Consider the following 20,982-nt stretch of genomic DNA (forward strand, 5'->3'; position numbering starts at 1 on the left):
CTTTGGTAGTTGCACTGATGACTATTTTTAAATGTAGTTTTGAAGTATTTTTTTTCATTGGAGGAAGAAAAAAAACTAGGATTTTTAAGAAGTGAATTGAAATTACTGAAAATGCTACTTGGCTTTTATTGTTTGTGTTTTGAGATATTTTGCCAAGTTAATCCTGCAGAGTGTAAAGTTTAGCAAACAGTGGCCTTGCACATGTTTTGTAGTCCAAAACTGACTTCTTATTTCTTATCAGTACAGGGAAAGGAACAGAAGAGCTGTTTAGGTACCACTTCAGGAGTTAGGCTCATTTTCATAAGTCTCATTCTCAACTTTATATGAATAATGCTGTAAAATAGAAACTGTTAAACTATGAGAGCTATATCATGACTTTTAACTTTTCCTCTGATGAAAAAAGTGTACAAAATAGATACATTTGTATGCTGTATTTCTTTGCAGGATTTTAGATCTGTTTCTTAAAGAGAGAAATTTAATCCTCATCAGGGAAAGAAACAACCCTTGAAAATGCTGTAAGGCAGATATACACAGAGATATGAAATACCAGTCAGATGAACCCAGATTCACTTAACAATTGTGATGCAAAAGTCAGAATTGAAATTAGGAGCCAAAGACCCAGACTTGGGATAAAATATGAGACTCCCGACAGCTTTAATGTTATCTCCTCTAAATGCATGGTTTATGAAAACATAGAATGCTGTGGGGGAGTTCTGTGGTTGTCTGGTGGGTTCCAATGACAGTGGCTAGGTATGGTAATTTTTTTGTAAAATATGATCACAACTTCTTTGTCAGTGTTCTCAAGAGATTAGAATATGACTTGTGCTATCATAAATCCATTGGAAACTAGATTAGTCTTCTATCACTTCTTAAACTTTGAAGAGTATGGAGTGGGTGTGTTGATCAGCATTGCTGTGGGACATGGCTGCTTGGAACACTTTGTGTCTCCTTGTGTCATACACAACTGCATGATGCACTTTGTCACATTCAGAATATAAGCATAGTTACAACTAGTGTTCTTATTGTCTCTTCAGAGTGATTGTTGGGGTGGTATGGGCATCTCTGCCTGTGTCTAGGAACTGTTAAGATAATCCTCTAAATCACTTCTTTTTTGCAAATCAAGGTGGCTTAGAGGAAAGGGAAGAGAAGCAAATAGAAGTTGTTTGATGGAGTTGAAGACAGTTACAGTGATAGAGGAGAAGTGTAATTCCATATGGCTCAGTTTTCCTTGCCAACTGCAGTTCAAACTCCAGTTGTTCCCAGATGTTTTCCAATGCCAAGACAGTTCTTAACTGGAGCTTGCTGATAATTTTACCAACCTTATACTGTTGAGTGGGAGACCTCAGGAAGGAATGATGTAATCTCTAGCTTCACAAGAATCACTGTGTCAGAGAACAGGAGTCTCAAAGATATTCTCCCTAAGTTCTGCTCTGTTGTTGGAGAAAATGTTTAATCCCTTCAATCTTCATATCTGACCGTGCTTTGTATGACATCTGTCTCTGGTCTCTGAGAGACACTTATCTAAGGGCTAACATTTTTCTTAACCAGTGTCTCAACCAATTCTTAACCACTCCAAGGGCAGGTGATTTTTTTTTAAAGTACTAGGAAATGTCTGGGTTTATTGTCATTCAGCCAGAATTCCTGTCTCTCACAGGCAGATCAGTTGAGAATAAAAACGTTATACATAATCAAGCCCTTATTATCATTCAGTAAAGACAACAGAGAGTAAGATTCATCTGTTCTAAAGAGTAATCCTAAAGCTGTAATTATACAGAGAAACTATAAGCCTGTAAGAACATACTCTCCTTATACCAATCTCTGCAGTTAGGGTACATCTTTATTTTATCTTTGTAACTCAAGCTTTTGTTAAACATGAATACACTGAATATTGGGTGCATACTGGAAACAGAAGTTGTGCTTTTCACCTAACCAGGTCCTTTAAGGAATGAATTAAGACCTCACTGTGTCTGCATGTAAACTGAAATAAAGAGAAGGTTTCATGAAGTTGGTTTCTGGTGTCTATGAGTGCTCTGTCAGGGTCCAAAAGACACAGAATATTCTGTGATATCTCTTTGGAGGTCCTATTCAATCTAGATTATTAATTCTTAGCATTACTTTTAGGAATATAAAGAACGTTCTTCTCACACTCCCATTATTGTCCTTACTCAGTAACAAATGGTGGGAGACAAAATGTTAAAATTACAGCTACTGACCTTTTCTGAAAAACATACCACTGAGAGTGTCTTTTAAAGTATTGCCTTTCATATAGTTACTGCCTTTTTAGCATTCACATACTACGTTTTTTAAGGTTCTCTTTAGTACCACTCAGTAGTGGTTTGGAGACTGTGTGATGTATGTAACACTAGAAGCATCTGAGAAATGAACGGCTCCAGTTAACTTCACAAGTCCATTGAAAACAGAGTGAAGAGGACATGGGATTCAGATGGGAAATAATCAGGAAATACTTTATTTATTTCACAAACTGTCAGTTCCATCTGTTCTATCAATCTGTCTTTTGTTTTTATAATTACCTTTATCTGCTTTTCTGTTTCCTTCTTGCTAATGAGCTAACTGCAAGAGAAGCAAGGTTTAGGAAGAGATTATATGGTGTTATTATACCAATGAAGACAGTTGGAAAAATAAATCAACTTTCAAGTGCATAAGATGGTTGTTACATCTAGGCAGTGCTGTGTCCATTTCTTTAGTACAGAAGCAACACAGGTTGCTATAAATCCATCTTTTTATTTGTGTTACTAGAATTTGCATCTGCATGTAGATGTGGTCTGTTTGTAGTAGTAGTAGTGTTTGCATCTGCACATTATCAAATCACAGGCCCTTACAGATAGAAATATAACAAAGGATAGTTTCTGTTATAAGTTTACAATTAAAACCAGCAGAAGAGAGAAATCGTATTGATCCTTAACTAAAGCCATCTAAATTTAAGGAGTGTTTTAATTGTAATGAGCTTTTGAGCAATGCTGTGTGACCATGGCTAAGGACTTTAAGGTGAAACAACTAAACTTTTATTATGGCTAATTAAGAGGGTAGTAATTTATTCCTTCTTAGGTTATTTTCTGCAATTCTATGTATCTACAGTTTAGAGACTCTCGAGTGTCATCAAGTGTCCATCAGAAACAGAGAGAAATTCAGAGGACAGTGTACAGCATTAAATTAGTTACCTGTGGCTAGATGTGTTGGCTGTTTTAGATGGCTTCGGGTTGTATGTGCTGCATTTCTACATTAGAACAAACATGATTTCTTTTATGATGAAGAATATGTCATCCTGGACAGTTTAATTGCTTGCAATAAGCAGATGTGTGACTTCGAGAGTAAATTAGATGGCAAAATTAGCGGCCTTTCAGATCAATTAGAAGGCACGTACCATACAGGAGCTTGAAAGAAAGCAGAACTTTGGTAGCAAAAGAAACTGAAAAGTGAAAGGTTGAGAAAGAATAAATTGCTTCATTTCTGAACCGAGAATTTTGGCAGAATAACTTGTTAAAGACAATAGTGAACAAATTGGGAGAGAAGAAGTGTGAAATCTCTTCAAAGAAGTGGAGATGGGGATCCAATAAAATCCAATTCCTGCAGGAGTGGAATAAGCAAGAGAGATGTTCTTGCCAGCTTTATTTCAAGGAGGCTGGAGAGAGTGTGTGTGTATACACACATGTGCACAGCATGCGTGTGTTTGTCACAGAAATCAGAAGGAAAAGAGTGCATCCCTGTTGATGGAGGAACTTCCCTCCAACTCATGTTCCTGTGATGCTTTACTTTCCTCCTGACATTCCTTTCGTGTTGGAAACTCTTCAAATGTGAACAGTTTTTATGTAAGTACATGCAAGTTCCTAAGTAAATGTAACTGTGCCAAACCTTTGTTCAAAGAAAGGTTAAGACACATCCATAGTCTGGTTGTGGACAAGAAAGAGACTGTAGAGTGCAGTGCCCTGACTGGTACTTTCTGAAGACTTGAGTAGAAAAAGCCACTGCAGTGTAGAACAATGGAGGCATTGAAAAGACTGCCTAAGAGTAGAATGCAATTGTAACCATGCCAGGCAGTGTAAGTCAGAACTGAACATTTTATCAAGTATTTTGCAATAAACGTTTTCCATATGATTTCCTGGGGTATATTTAATGAGCGCCCCGATTACAATTACAACAGGAATTTCACAGTGTAATGCCAGTTCTTTGAGAGCTTTCTTTTTCAAACTAAAAATACCTTTGTTGTAAATGTCTTGAATTGGAACATAATCGGCAGGTTGTAACTTCACATTATGGAAGATCTTTCATTCAGTTTGTGTCGCAAACTGGTATTAGTTCAAGAATTGAATGTTTGAAGAGTGGTTGTCAAAGGAAGACATGAGAACACCTTGGGAAAGAGAGGATGGGTATTTTTCAGTGAACATTTACTGGCTAGGCTGTAATGCAGATATTCTTTGTCCATGAGTTTAAAATTGTTGGGATAAAACTTGCACAGTAGCTGCGGGCTGTACATCACTGCTTACTCTGCCTGTCTGAGGAGAGAGAAACCTAGTTTGTCATATACCTATTAAGCCAGTCATTTCTCATCCCCCCCTTTTTTTTTTAACCATTTCAGTCTCTTCCTTTTGCTTTGTTGCTCAGTGTAATTTCAGCTACAGCAGTAGTCATCTCGACATGCTTGATCTTTATATATTTCCTCTATGTTAATACTTGTATAGCATATGTACTGTACACATATTGCTAATAGCATGGTGTTTAATGATCCTCAATTATGGCTTTTTCTTACCTTGAGATGCTAGAGGCTGGGTTGCATCTGAAGGCTTGTTCCCTTGCAGTGAATACCATGCAGCACCTGTGAATGATGACCTGCATATAACAATATTATGCACAAATTGAAATTCATGTTTAAAGTCAATGTTCCATTTTTTCATGTATGTTGCTGCAAAACTAGAGATTCTTGGGGTTCCTCAATAGTAATCTTCTGTTGCATTGGCTGCTCTTGGATTATGCAGTTTTCCTATTCTTAATTTATTACATTGTAAAGTAATTTGTATTTCATTTTCAAGTAATGTAAAGTTTCTATCCTGAAGCTTCTGCATTAAATTCCCTCACTTCGTTGTCCTAATGAAGATACCAAGTGATACTCATTAAAGGAAAATACCAAGATGTGGTCTGTTCATATATAAACTATTTATAGAAAAGTTACTATTTGAAAAGAATTAAACTGTACAATATAGGAGAAGGTACAAGATGTGCTATTGATCAAAGTTGGGCTGGTTTTTTCCGTCTTCCATCTATATTAAAGTTCTTTTAGCATTGCTAAGTCTGTTATACCAAAAAGTTTAGTGATGTGGTGAAGTGCAAGGGTTTTGTTATCCTATGTCATTGTACAGAGTTTGAGGGGAAAAAGGGGATTCAGTCTTTCAGGGTGATTTAATACAAATAGTAAATAAACATAATACAGTAACTCTCTTGTCTTACAAATAGTCAATATTAATGGTAGGACATGTTCTAGTGAAATTTTAATGTAAGTGTTCTTAAAAGAGTGAGGTGGGATACTTTCATTAGTCTGTTTTGCTGTATATTACTCTCTGTGCCATGACTAAAAAGAAACTCTAAGAGGAATACTTTGAAGATTACTTTGTATAATGAAGAGGCACTGTTTAGAGGAAAGAAACATTTTCAATTCCCCTTCCACTTCTATTTTGTAATGATAGTTTCACAGGTTCTGTTGTGCTTCTAGACTAATCTTTCAGTGCTGTTTTCTGTCATTTTTTTTGATACATGCTGTTATATTGAGTTGGAAAGCAGTTGTCTACAGAAGCACTTTTAACTGCATATTATGCCTGCTATATTATACTTTTATGATAGTGCCTCTGGCACAAAAATAAAGAGGAGGAACAAAAACAACAAAAGATGTACACTGTCACCAAATTAGCCTTTTTGGTAGTTTTTTCTGTTTGTTTAGACATTTCATAATCAAACAGTTCCTTCTGGTCAAGTGCCTGTATAATTGAGTTTGAGTGTTTTGGTGCACTGACCTGCAAGGGTTATGCACAAATAGAGGAGAGAGATGTTTTATCTCATGAATAGATTCTGTAACAATAGCGTGATCAATCTCTGAAATGTAAAATATTCCTCATTACAAGTGGGAAGCCATTATCATTTCAGCTTAAAGTTTTTGAAACATCTCAGCTCTGGAATACTATTTCCTTTAAATAAATAAATCCTATCATGTAGGCATTCTGTATCTCAGAACGTGTTTTCCGAGCAGACAGCTCTTTCTGTACATAGAACTAAGTTGCAACAGAGAGAACTGTGGCATAGTTTTATTAATGACCTTGGCAGAAGAGCATATACAACCTTTATTTATTACATTTGATTTCAGTTTTTATATTGACATTCTCTATCATATTGTTGCTCTTGATCTCTTCACCAAATCTATTGGGAACTGGAGGTTTGCACCTTCAGATGTTCACTGTAGTGCCTTGCACCACTCAGCTGAGTCCAACCTGTCCTTCACTGTCAACCTCCCCATCTGTTTCCATCTGTATTTGTTTATATGTAGCTCAGATTAGACATTATCACAGAACTTTCTTCACACTCCTTGAATATCTTCAATAAGACCAATGGCTTTATGTAGTTCTGCTTCATTTATGCCTTTTTGTTTGCCTATGCTGCAAATGTCCTATCTCTGACCATACAGCTATTGACAATGCTGCAGAACAGAAGCTCATGGTACCTTACTTTTTTTTGAAAGGAACAAAATACTGCTCCTCAAACTGACCCAGAAGTCTGTTCCCATGTAGGTACTGAGCAGTCTAAACGTCTTAATATCAGAAAAATGTTATTATTAAGAATAATTTCCCTCTGTGGTATCTGGAGACAATTGAAACTCGTTAAGACCTGCTAATTTCTAATGTTTGCATGTGAACAGTTGTGGTGTCCCAATCCAATCATTATTCACATGCCTGCTCGTGGCTAATTTGCTGTGTCAAATTCCCTTGTTGACAATGTACCTTTCCCCAGGCTTTATTTCTTTTCCTATTTTGCCTGCCCAAGACAAGTCTTTACTAGCTTACTGGACCATAAAAGGGCAATCATTTCACCTCTGAGTATAGAGAAAGAACTGCCATTCTGTCAGCTACAGTCCCATTGAAGTTTACTGGACACAGCAAGCATTTGGGAAAACAAATGAAATTGAAGTGGCAACTAGATATCTGGTTTTTATGAGTCTTTTACCAAATATCTTGGAAGTATTTCAACATCACTGACTTGTACAACTGAAATGCTAAGATAGGTAAAGAACTGCTAATATTCTTACCTCAATTTGTTCCTCTGTTTACTGCATCTATAGCTATTGGTTTTCTTTCTTCACCAGCTGTTGTGGTGTCATATCTACTGTAAGATTATGAAGAGCATAATTGTAGCTTATTCCTCATAAGCTTATACATGCATGCTTCATAGTGCTGCTTTTGCTAGCCTCAGTATCTTACATTTTTTAACCTGGTTTAAAACAGGTTTATAGTAATCATTCTTTTATATGGCAGAAGTGTTTGAAACATTCAACGTAAGGATTTAGGATATGTGTAACTCTCAAAGAAATCTTTCCCTTTCAATAGTGTAGCATTAACTGACAAATAGTTCATATAACAAGCTTTAATCACATGAGCTGAATCCCCAACAGCAATGATCCAAAACTTCCAGTAAGAAATATATAACGACTTTATTTCATGGTTGTCATAAGTCTGAATCCCAGTAGAATACTCTTAAGTATAAAGATTTATGGTGTTTCTCTACAAGAATGGAGATCCTTATTTTGCAGCCATGTGTTGAATAGGGATCTTTTAGAAATAACAAGTTCTTTGAAAAGTGTCTGAGCTAGGCTGTCAGTGTAATCATTTCCATTTGATGTAATTGCTAAAAAGAGACCTGTAAAAAAAAATCCTTGAAACAGATGCATCTATTAAAAGATTAAAATTGTATGTTCCATGTGACTTAGAATGTGCCAAAGTGGTGGCAAGCAGGAGTGCAAATGTCACTGGGGTTCGGTTTTAGAACGTATCATTGTGAACCATGTGAGTAATTAATTGTTAATTGGGAGGTTCCTTTGCAGTGAGGAAACTTGAATGTGTATTTTTCATCTTTGTTTAAGTTAAAATTTCAATAGACATGAAGAAGTTCTAAATTATAACGCAATGTATGTGCAATTCATCTGTTGTGTGGAGAGATTTAAATCAGCTATCAATGTTTTTAAAATCCATCTGTGTCTGACCTCTGTCCAGTCTGAGTTAAGCACCTTTTAAACATATCATACCAAATTTTAAATTCTCCCCCCAAAAATTCAATCTTAATAATGAAACTCAGTAAAGAGATCTGTCAGAAAGAGTGTGCTGGAATAGGCTTAGGAGCAAAGAGAGAAACAAGCCATTCTTCTGCAGTGATCTGCAAAGAAGAGAGACTTAAAAACATCACCAACAAAGCAGGCTACTGCTCTCCTGTAAGAATGCCACAATTTTTCTCTGGAAGGTTTTGTACCTTTCCAAACCTTTTTATATTGTAGAACAAAGTCAGTGGTTAGCATGTCCACCTCTAAAATCTGCAGTTTGTTACATCCTTAGCAAGGTGTCAGACAACAGTTGTTCTTAGAATTGCATGCAGGGTCTGTTGCATTTTCCTAAACATAACCCATGTTGAAATTCATAAATAATTCAAAAATACTTGGAAGAAACATGATTCATTGCACAATATGCACCAGAGGCAGATGAAAAGTGACTGCATCCTGCTGTTTCCACAAGGAGAGTTTGAGGTTCTGTGGTAAACTTAATCGTATTTACAGCAGGATGAATAAGCAATTGAATTTCATTCAAGTATTTTTGATGGCTTTGCTGAGTCTGCACACACGCAGCTCCTGGAGTTTCCTTCTACGCATGGAGAGTGTTCTGAATCCCAGCTGAAGAAGTATTTCCACACTGATATTCACACAGGGTAATTAAAGCAGAGTAACTGTGTTCTCATACAGACACCTGGCTCATGAAGTGTATATTCTGAACATAAAGGGTATTCGGGGCACTCTGAAGCCAGTAGCTATTGCTGTTGCTTCAGGACAGCTCTTTATGCTTTAGCTTTCACACCTAATTTCACACACATATACACTTCTGTAAATTGTTACCTAGATATATAGTTCAAAAATTTAAAAGTTAAAGCCAATAAATTGTAGAATTTTCAAGAAAATGTTTAAATCTGAAAACAAAGAACAAGAGAACTTCAGTTAATTCAAGAATATTAGACAAAGACAGGGTTTTAAATGTACAACCAGGTCTGTAAGAACTATTCTACAGTAAACTTTATATTATCCAGAGCAATGGGGGACAGGAGAACTGTGAAAGGAACCAATTGATATGGACACTGCAGGCTACTGAATGTGTGTAGCAGTTTCTGTCTAGAAACTAACATGCCTGTTAGAGCTTCTAGGTCAAAGTTGACCTTAAAACAATATGATATGGTAGAAATAATGTGCCTTAGCACATAAGCCTTGCCGGACTAAGTTGGCTAAGTGTGGATCCAGCTCATGTGTTCCTTCATTATTGCATTGTAGGTGGTAGTTGGTTTAATATCATGTTAATATACTGTTGATTGTGCTTGTTGTTCTGTTATTCAAGCATTTTAGAGAGCTCTGGAGTGAAGATTGCAGCGATAGTAACAGGTATTGACGGCACAAAGTTGTAGCTGTAAAGTTAAAATGTACTCAGAATGCTGTCAGTGCCACAGCAGGGTGCTGCTGGCTCCTGTTATGAAGCTTATTGTTTATATCATAGAATCACTGTTGTCATTTGTGTAGCTCTTGAGAAGATGCTGGTGGTCTTTTTAATAGGTTAGTATGTTAATAGCTGACATCTATTAACTTTACCATCTTAATTGGATCCTTTTAGATGTTCAGCCAACTGGTCAGGCACACAGTGTGAGCGGCCAGCTCCCAAAAGCAGCAAGTCTGACAATATCAGTACAAGTAAGTACTTCAAATAACTGCTATCACTTGTCAAATTTGGCTCAGTTTAGAAATTTCAACCCAGTGGTGTTTTAGAAAACGAGTTTGTGTCATGAAATGTACTAGTCAAAAAAACCCCACAACCAAATGTAGATCTCTCTCAACTTTTTGACTGACATTCAGCAATTCATGAGGTGGTTTGGATGCAAGGCATATGCTGTATGCTCACTACTTCAAGGTCTAGCCTGCACCTTTCTTAAAGAAAGTGTAGCAAGTGGCAAGTCCTTGGTGATACCACTGCTGTGCAGAGAACTAGTATGAGACCTATGGCCATTTAAGCCCTACTGAAAGCATCAAAAATAGAGTTGTAAGTAGTTCATAACTTTTGCATTGGCTGTCTGTAGAGTTTTGAATTTTACCTACTGTGAAAATCATCCTGAAAGTAAGAATAGCTCCTGTCATTATTTTAAACATGTCTGTAAGCATCAAAGGATGGTATTGCTCCATTATTGGAAGTTTAAAGTGGACAAGGTTCCCTGCGGTGCATTGAGTATGATGATGGTACCCTGCTGTATGCTTCTTGGTCACATTTAACCCAACTGGAGCAGGAAAATGAATCACCCACTATTCAGGTCAGCTTGATGCTTAGATGAAATCTTTCTAGCCATCTAAAGAAGTGAAATAACACTGATAACCTGGAAACGAGCATAAAAGCAGACAGAACTTGGGTCAGTATTTCATGTGGAGGGAATATCTGCCACTGTTTGGGGAACGGGTGTTTGTCTTGTGCCAGCTCCTGGACCCCAGACTGCACCATGGTGGGGTGCTTTCAACTGGGGGTTTAAGAAATATTTACCTGACAAGGAGAAGTTGAATTTGTCTGCTTTTTTTTCCTCCTAAGTAGGACTTCAGTTATTTATGAAGTGTTACCTTAAAATAGCATCGTTGTAATGTTTTTTACATGCTGATTCCTCACAAGCTGAAGTCAACTCAGGATGCCTCAAGATTTTATTCGGTAGTACTTCATTTCAGGCCTCTGACAACCTGAGTTGGCTTTCAGTAAGCCTTCAGGCAGAATTCAAGCCACCTTCTTCAGATTCTTTATTTAGACTGTGTTTAATGTAGAGCAGAGACTGCCAACAGCTTGTTTTATTTTAACAAATCAATAAATGTAACCAATGAAGCAACCAGCAATATTTTTATTGTCCACCAGTTAAGGATTGTGGTATTAAAAGAAACACATGTCATTCCACCTTGGCTTCATACTGCAGTTTGTAAGAGCCAGTTCTTTATAACACAAAATTATTTGTTGCATGTGTTTCTTTATTGCCAAGCACTTAAATTAAAGCTGAGAAGTTCTTAGAGGGATACAATTGCTCACCTTATTTTTGCAGGTAGTCTCATTTCATTGAAGTTATCTCCCAAGATAATGTTAAGCCCATTTTCTTCTTCCCTGTTCCCTCCTTTCCTTTAACATTGCTGTCTGATCCGTGCTCTGGTTTTCTGCTACATTAAGCATTATTGTAGTTTTCTTGATTGCCTATATCAACATAACAAAACTATTGGCTCTCCAGTAAAATGCAGGAATGCACCAACCATCCAGAAATAAACATTGCTCACTACTTTTCATTTTCCCACAAATAAAAGTAATAAATACATATAAATGTTAATAATGGAGTTCTTCAATCAGTGCCAAACCTACTGAATATGTAAAAGTAATAGTTCCTTGGCTTAAAGTATGGAAGATGGTGACAGTTAAAGCCAATGACCATGCCACTCCAATCCAAATTGGTCAGTAATTCTACACACCTTTAAAAGCTATTGCTGGGGATGAGGGCAGGTAATTAGTCCAAAGTATACTGGTATCCAGAAAGAGGAAGATCCTGAATTGTTGATAGAAATACTCCTGTGTAATGATTTTTTTTTTTAATCCACATTAAAATCTCTAATCAATGAAGCTCATCACATGAAACTGCATTTGTTGCTGAGGGAAATTATTCTTTTTAAATGAGTTTAACTATTTACATCTGTGAAGACATCATAAGGTGTAGCTGTGAGCAGTCAATGATACTTCTCTTTCTGTTTCAGGAAGCATTGCAATCATTGTTCCTCTTGTTTTACTCGTGACTTTGATCACTACTCTGGTAATCGGGCTATTTCTTTGCAAAAGGAAACGAAGGTAGGTAATTTTATGTTGATGTGTGAAGCAAAAAAGTGAATCTTTAAAGTAGGCCCATCCTTTTGATATATAAATAATGATCTATAGATGTTAAGGAAATATTTAAAAGACAAAAAAACCCCAACCCAAAAAACAAAACAGCCCACAACAAACCAACCAAAACTCGTTTCTGGGTGCAGTAGATTAGTTACCTTTTGGTTCTTGATGGAAAAATCACGTGTTATTTATTTATTGTCATTGTTATTTATACTTAGATTCCACATACATCAGATAAGAAAATGTAGATCTCTTTCTATCCAGTGTGCTCAATCCTGCCAATGCTATAAAAGTGTTAATAAGTTTATCAGAGAGTTAGTGAACTTAGTGAAAAGAATTAATGTATTTGATAGGAACCACGTATTCCATAATACAGAACTTCCAGTGCAGAATTTTCAGTTTCTAATTACACTTCAATTTTTTAGTTACACTTAAATTTATTTACTTTGATTAGTTCTTTTCAGTTTTGTATAGATTATAGTGAAGATGTAAGCAATGTTCAAAGTATGTACTCTAGAGTTGTAAGCCTTGTCATCATTACAGTATTTCTTTTGTATCTTGTATAGGAAACCAAATTCCAGCACTGAAAAGTGAATCTTTTTTTCTCTTAAATTTAGCTGCCTTAGAGCCAGTAATGATCTTGGGGAGTGTAGTACACATTTTGACTTGGGCCATTTCTTCAAAGGCCCAGTAGGGCAGAAGGAGAAGCAAGAGGTTTTCAACTGTGTGCAGACAATGGAGAGGGCTACTGGCTGTCTCATGTTCAGAGAAATGAGAAAGTGATGTTAGTGGTGATGCAGATTTAACAAGGAAAGATTCCTGGTAATAGAGACATGGCCAACTAGGGAAGACCTGGAGTGGGAATCAGCAAACCATTTACTTCAGGCCTGTGGTTGACCTGCAGGTTGATCTTGAGCAGCTGCCATCCTTTTTCCTGTGGCTTGTTAACCCATCTCTGAAACCAAGAGTATATCTTCTTTCATGAAGTCCATCTATGATGAACCTACTGTTTCTGCAAATGTGACCATTTATGAGGCTATTTCAGTCCTCCAAACTAAAAGAATCTCCCAAGTGACTATCATCTAGCATCATACATAGCTTCAGTGGAGAAATAGAGAAATAGGGGTTTTTTTCCTTAAAATTATATTTGAAATCGTGTTTTAGGTGGTTTTTATCTCTTCAGAGATGACTGTCAAGTATTAAACTAGGCATAGGTGTTCAACACTTGTGTGCTACAGATAAGTGCTTATTTTAGGAATTATTTTTTTTCTGTGTCATTTCTGAAAAATACAGATCCTTTAGTGTATTGAATTTGAGACATTGACTGTATCTTTCTCAACCAAACAAGAGGACTCTACTATTATCATCCTGACTGTGACCTCCCCATTGTTCCCTTGGCATTCTAGAGAACTAACTGCATTGGGGGAAACATAATCCTCTTGAGTTTATTTCAATTGCAGAGACTGAAATCACTTCCTTAGCTAAAAGAAATGAATGCAGCTACTAAAACAATTCAGCTCAATCACTTATCTTTACTGGTATCTAATTCAAGGTTAAAAATAAGACTCTCTTTTATTAAAGTTAGAAAAAATTCAAGTTGAACTTCAGCTTTCAAATAACCACTGGCAGGCAATGCAAACTGGAACTATGAGAGGTTCATACATTTTTAATGCATTGTAATGAAACCATTTGCTTGTCCCCAGTTTACAACTGACTTTGGGCAACTGATTTCCAATGGAAGTGAAATGAATGAGCAAGGGAACGTGACTCATGTTCGCTCCATTACTGCAGGGAATCTGCAGTAAATGTGCAAAGCTTTCCTTGGGAAATGAGGGAAATCTGGATATAGTAGGAAGAAGTCGGGGTTATAGACAACAAGTGAGCACTTTGTATTAATTCTGACAAATGGGAGAAAAACAATAAAAGCTACTTGCAGCTTATGTGATGCTTAGACTCAGATTGCTACTTTGTTTGAGAAATGGCAGGGTTTTTCGATTGTGTCTGTAGGAAACACTTTTTCATCCTGATGGTCTTAATGATTAAAGAGACATAAACTAAAAAATGTACAATTTTGGGTTGACACATCCAATAAATTCCTTGAAAAGTCACTAGCTTCTTTTTTCTCTATGTTTATGCATCGTAGGACAAAAACTATCAGAAGACAACCCATTATAAATGGAGGAATCAACGTAGAGATTGGCAATCCGTCATACAACATGTATGAAGTGGGCCATGATCACAGTGAAGGTGGTCTTTTAGCCTCAGATTTTACTATAAATGCAGAAAAGGTAAATATGTTTATTTCTATTTATGTTATTTCTCACAAAGGTTTTGACTTTAAAGGTAATTAACAGAAGCATAACACAGGCAAGTTGGATTTCGTTAGAATGACTTTCATGTACATACTAACAACTGTTTTGCAGTCTGACACTTGCTGATGGATGTTTTTGCCTAGTGCCTGCATTTTAGCAAAACAGAGTTAGAACTGAACTACAAAATGAGTTTTTTGCCATGGACACATCTGCCTTAAGTGTCCAAATAACAACCTATTTCTTTAGTTTAGTCACAAACTCTGGCAACGTGTTATTGTACAGTCTAGCATTTGAAGCATGAAAGAGTGTATGCATCCATATGAAACTAACCTTTCATGTATGAAAACTTGCAAAGGCATAAAGAATTCAGAGTCCTGGCTGGATAGATAGATTGAATGTTTACACAAAGCTAGTAAGTATTATCATTTTCTTGTAAAAGATGCTGTCACTTCTGCAGCACCACTCTTTAGTGATTGAACTCCCCGAGTGATGTGACATGGGATGAACAGGGTAATGCTGCGATATCTTTCCTAGAGCTCCGTAATCAGACATACACCAAAGGGCAGCCATAATTCTGTGGCATTTCTGACAAAGCAATAACCGGATTACTGGGAGCTCTAGGAATGTCATCGCTGAATCACACAGCCGGCGTGCTGAATGCAAGAGGTAAGCTGAAAATGGACTTGCTCGCTGGAGGAAGAGTAACACAGGCAATGCTTGTTGTGAAGTCTGGCTCTAGTCCATAATGGGAAAATATTTTTAAATGCTGAAATATATTCTCTTGTTGAATGCAAGGATTTGTCATGCTCAAGAATACCTGTAAGTATTTCCTTTAAAGTGTAGATCGTTTTAATATAGTGTTTTTAATTGGTGCACTGTTTGTTTAACAGTGTTGATAAAAGTGCGTGGAAAATGCTCTATTAGCACAGAAACTAAAATTTTCTGTTTATACAGGCCAGATACATAGGGGGAGGGCCCACTGCATTCAAGCTTCCCCACACAGCTCCACCAATCTACCTAAACTCTGACTTGAAAGGACCACTATCGACAGGGGTGAGAAATGATGATTCAAATCCATCTCATTCCACCACAACCCCTTTCTAAAGAAAGTTTGTCCATCATTTTTGAATAGAGGCATTTGCTGTTTGCTTTTAATTTTGTTTTTCTTCTTTTAATGGAAAGAAGAATGACAGTAAATAACACGTTCTCTATTTGAAATTAAGGGTTCCTTTCTGCCTACAAAATCTCATTGGTATCCAATGACTGTAACATGATCTAAACCTGCAAATTGTCTTTGCAAAGGAATGCAAAACCAGCAAGCAATGAGATGCTTTTTCATAGCAGTATTTAAGCTTAGCATAGCATTCACAGCCACATATCATGATGTGTTTGCATATATATTTATATGTAATTACAGGCATTTATTGAAGTTTATCAAACTGAAGGAAGTTCTCAAATAAATGGAAACAAGTCCTTGTATTTTAGAGGAAATTGATGAACACTAAACTGAAGAGTTTCCTTCAATATTTACTGTGCAATTTTTGACTGTTCAGCTTTCAATCAATCATTGAATCATAGAATGGTAGGGGTTGGAAGGGACCTTTAGAGATCATCTAGTCCAACCCACCAATTTCTATCATAAAGTAGTTCCTTCTGAAACATCAGATTTTGACTACAATTTAGCACATTAACAGACATCGAAATACAAAACATTTTAAAAGGGACATCAATACGACATTCATTTTCATGTGCCTCTATATATATTCATCCTTCGTGCCATTTGCGTTCTTGCATGATTGTAGTATGTTGTATTTAGAGGTGTTAACAGTTTGTTTAGGGTGTGGTATTTACGAGGGAACACAAAACCATGGATGATGAAAGCTGGAATATATGCCCATCTCTAACAGTAACTCTTTCAGTTGTTCAAGTCACTCCAGTTATTTTCTGTGCCTCACTGTACTGCATTATGCTATCAGTAGCCACTCAAAGAAGTATTGTGAGATGGAGACTAGTACTACATATCGTTTAATAACTCCCTCAGGTACTATATAGATGCCAAGTGTCTCTCTTCTGTTGTAGTTACCATACTCAATAATTATTGTCCATAAAATAAGAAGTCCTGACAATTGAAAGAAAAATAAATCTCTGTTTTCCTAAATTTGTGATTATAATCGTTACAGCAATGTAAAGATCTCTAATTCAGTGGGGGCAGATGGGTATAACTGAGAGCTTGCTCTCATAAATTACTACACCAGTTGATTGCATATTTATGTTCCATTAATATGGAAGGGTGGCAGCTTCTTTCTTTTTTAAAATAAATGTGACTCACCTTTTTCTGCCCCCATTCCAGGAGAGTGTGAAACAACCAGGCAATCACTTTGCCATCTGTATAGACGGAATAGGCAGCTTTTAACTGAGTAGCTACAATAGATAGCCAGCCTGAGGAGTATCTGGATCCCGGGCTTAGAAAAGCTTTGCATCAACAGGGAAAGGAGGAATTAAGATTCATTCCTGGTTACCCAGCATGTACTCAGGATATTTGCAAGTCAAGAAAACTTACTTACTTCTGTTTGGGGTAAAGTGCAGCCGTTTCTTCCATACACCAAACAGCTTAATTTGCCTATTTTCTACTTTGCCAACGTTCCACTCAGTATTTGTGTAAGCAAAGCTGTGCTGTTTCGTTAGTTATAAGAGAGGAAGATTTGACCACAAGGTTGCCTTACCAGTTATTGTAAGTAAAAAAAACTGAACATGTAGTTGGATAGGAAAAGTTTTACTAGGAGACAATAAAAGCTGTAAGTGTGAAGGACATTTTTACACGATGAACTCTGGATAGTGCTTTCTCCTTAGCATCAGTGATAGGAGAGTAAGTTTTCTTCCATATTAGATATCCTTCTGTGCTGTCAGGCAAAGGGACATTTCTCAAATACTGAAGTGATTTTCAGAACTAAAACTGGACTTGTCCTATACTGAAGTACCACTCATTTCAATAGTTTTGAAGTACAGTCCAAACTACCAAAGTCGTTGAGAAAATACTTCTCAATCTGTAACTACTCTGATATATTAACAGTTATGCTGGTTTATTATTGAAGTTTAATTTACATTACAAAAGTATTGAATTTTTGGTCAAATCATGTTGTATATTTGGGCCACAGAATTCGAAAACATGGTCAGCTATTGATGGGATGCTGATGTCTTAGAACAGGTAATACATGGAAACTGTTGGTTGCAGTTTTCTCCTGTTAAACTTGTCACACGGTCTCACAGTGCACCTTCTCTATAAACTTCTTCATATCTATTCTGAAACCTTCCAGTGTAATAAGGTGGACAAGTCAACTTCAGAGACATTGTTCAAGGTTTTTGTTTTATTTTTTGTCATCGTTTCTCTGGGTTTAATATCACCACGTGCTGCATGTCATGTCATTGGTTATTTTAATAGCATGTCTCATCATGAATTTGACTAAATGATTAACTCATTATCAGGTTTGCAGAAGTCCAGGTATCTATTAAATATGTCCAGTTATATTTTATGTCTACTTGTTCTTGCTTTAACAAAACCATTTCCATCTCATAAATGCTTCTTTTGGTTTACTGCAGCTGGCCTAACGTGTGCTTAATTTCTCTGCAGCCAACAAATTACGCCAATCCAGTATATGCAAAGTTATACATGGATGGACAAAACTGTCGAAATTCCTTAGCAAGTGTTGATGAAAGAAGAGAACTCCTTCCAAAGAAAATAGATATTGGGATAAGGGAGACTGTGGCATAGTCTGCTGTTACCTTTTATACTCTGTATAAATGTATAAAATATAAGGATTACTTTTCTATGTACCAACAGTATTATAATTGTTTTGGCATCAGCATTACCTCTTGTTTTCTGTTTGGTTGATTGTTTTCTGGGTTTTTCTTTTGCTGATGACTTTTGACTGACCATTTGTAAGGTATTTTTATGAAAAAAAAAAGAAACTGCACTACGGTACAATTTACAACAATGCTGCTGAAATAACACACCTTTAAATTTGTTAAAATTGCAGACAACATATTCGTTTGTAGCGTGAAAATGAGCAATCTATTTTCTATGAACTTTTTTGGTTCTACTTAATCAATGAAGATGGTATCTGCACTTTTTCATTATGTAGTCTGGAAGCTGTAGTACAGTGTGTAATTCTGTTTATTTTAAATGGTGAAAGAATGATTGAATGGTCTCCTCTCTTCTTTGTGCCCATTAGAATTTCTCTTCAGATCCTGGTAAAGCTAGATAACGTTTCACAAACAAACATAACTTGCTTTTGAATTAGCTTTAGGTTGCCAAGAAGTAAACAAGACTATAGAAATGGAACATCTAATGATCTGCATGAACACAATGATTATGTTTCAGAAATTCAGTGACTGTACATGATATACTAAACATATATACCATGTAAACAAGCTTTGTATTTATTAAAACCTTATAGAACATAGTAACAATATATCTTGGAAGCTGAAACCTTACTTGCTGTGGGACAAAGCGTATGAACTCCAACAGTCCTGTAGGACAGTAGCCACCCTAGAGCACAAGAGGGCATTGCCTACACATGCATTATATGTTTATTCACTTAATCACATGCATTACTTATGGATTAATAATTCCCCGACACATACCAAGCAGTAGGGAAAAAAAACAAACCCCAAACCTTAAGCACACACAGATGATCACAGCGTTCAGTTTTGACAATCACAGAGAAACAGTCACACCTGTTTAGAGATCTTAAAGAGTACAAAACACAGCAGTTCCTTTAAATGAAGATAAACTGTGATGTTGCAGAGGTAAAACATAACCAAATTGGGTATTAGTGAAGCCTTACCTAAGCCTGAGTTTCAGTTGCCTGGGTTAAATAGCAAAGTCCAATTATCTAAAGTGAAAAGCATCAGTATCAGTTTCCAGCACTTGCTCTGACTTGTTCTGCTTTCTGTTGTTGCCAAGAGTCACAATCTGACTCACCTTTTTTAATTTTGGTGGAAATAAAGGATACAATTTCTTTCAGGTTTGAACTGAATCGAAATGTTTTATACATAACTTTAAAGGCACAAAAGACTTATTCACACATATACTGTGGAGGACTCTTCCTTCCTCTGCTAGACATGACTGACTTTTAGCTATCATAATATATTAACCTAACAGATTAAATATGTTTGTGGTTGCTCTTTATTCCCTTTGTACAAGCATTACAAAAAATAACTGCTGTTTTATAAGAGATTTTTGTTGTACTATTGTGCATGCATACTACCTATTTCTAAACTTTGCCATATTGGGGCCTTTATAAAAACTCTTGATTTCTGTAATACTAGTGCAATTTTTGCTTGAACAATGTTATGCATATCATAAACTTTTTCAGGTTCTTGTTTAAGTACATTTTTTTAAATTGAACAGTATTTTTCATTTTGGTTATAATAGTCATTTTGCCTATGTTTCTACAATGAAGTGTTAAATACTTTATAAAAAAGATTGTTGACTGATTTATTTAAATGAAAATCTACATACTTCATTCAGTGTGGTGACTACTTTGTAACTTTTAACTTATGAAAACTAAAGAGCAGCGAATTGAAGGAGAGGCCTCATCTGGAGTACTGTGTCCAGTTCTGGGCTCCTCAGCTCAAGAGGGACAGGGAGCTTCTGGAGAGAGGCCAGTGCAGGGCCAGCAAGATGATCAGGGGACTGGAGCATCTTTCATATGAGGAAAGGCTGCGGGACCTGGGGCTGTTGAGTCTGGAGGAGACTGAGGGGGGATCTTAATAACATTTACAAATATCTAAATGGTAAGTGCCAGGAGGTTGGGACAGCCCTTTTTTCTGTTGTGTCTAGCAACAGGACAAGGGGTGATGGGAGGAAGCTGGAACACAAAAAGTTCCACTTAAACATAAGAAAAAACTATGTCACTGTGAGGTGAGGGAGCCCTGGCACAGGCTGCCCAGAGAGGTTGTGGAGGCTCCTTCCTTGGAGGTCTTCAAGACCCACCTGGACATGTTCCTGTGTGACCTGATCTAGGTGACCCTGCTTCTGCAGGGGGGTTGGACTAGGGGATCTCTAAAGGTCCCTTCCAACCCCTACCATTCTATGATCGTTACTTGGTACAAATGACTAAATTCCTTTTCTCAGTGACAATTTTTACTTTTTATATGTCTGTCAGAATGTTTTTGCAGCTCTGCACATTTGGATAACTTAGGTGTACAGCTGTCTGTTGTGTCAACAGGAGTTTCAAATTATTTTCTCTAAAAACACTGCATTAAACAGTTTCATACCACCCAGCTGCGATTCCACAGGTGCTGCCTTTATTCCACTGACCTCAGCAGGGATGGATTTGGCCCTCCATGTTTGCATAATTACAGTTGTTATGAAATGTATACTCTTTTCAGTCGTTGCTCTCTTCAGAAACATTGCTGTTTATCTTCTAGCAGAGAAATTCATGTCTTTAATGCTAAGGTAGAACTAAATTTTAGCTCGTGACCAT

General features: G+C 36.7%; 1 protein-coding gene across 1 annotated transcript in view; it reads left to right on the plus strand.

Moving 5' to 3' along the window:
- LRP1B (LDL receptor related protein 1B) overlaps window positions 1–18,263 on the plus strand; it is a 556,160-nt gene extending 537,897 nt beyond the window's left edge. Inside the window, exons 89-93 of the mRNA XM_062005148.1 lie at window positions 9,912–9,988; window positions 12,056–12,146; window positions 14,326–14,470; window positions 15,449–15,547; window positions 18,123–18,263. Coding sequence (XP_061861132.1) covers window positions 9,912–9,988; window positions 12,056–12,146; window positions 14,326–14,470; window positions 15,449–15,547; window positions 18,123–18,263 — 553 coding nt within the window. The remainder of the gene's footprint in view (window positions 1–9,911; window positions 9,989–12,055; window positions 12,147–14,325; window positions 14,471–15,448; window positions 15,548–18,122) is intronic.
- Window positions 18,264–20,982: the final 2,719 nt, after the last annotated feature.

Source organism: Colius striatus, chromosome 11 (genome assembly GCF_028858725.1).
Source record: "Colius striatus isolate bColStr4 chromosome 11, bColStr4.1.hap1, whole genome shotgun sequence".
Lineage (NCBI taxonomy): Eukaryota > Metazoa > Chordata > Aves > Coliiformes > Coliidae > Colius > Colius striatus.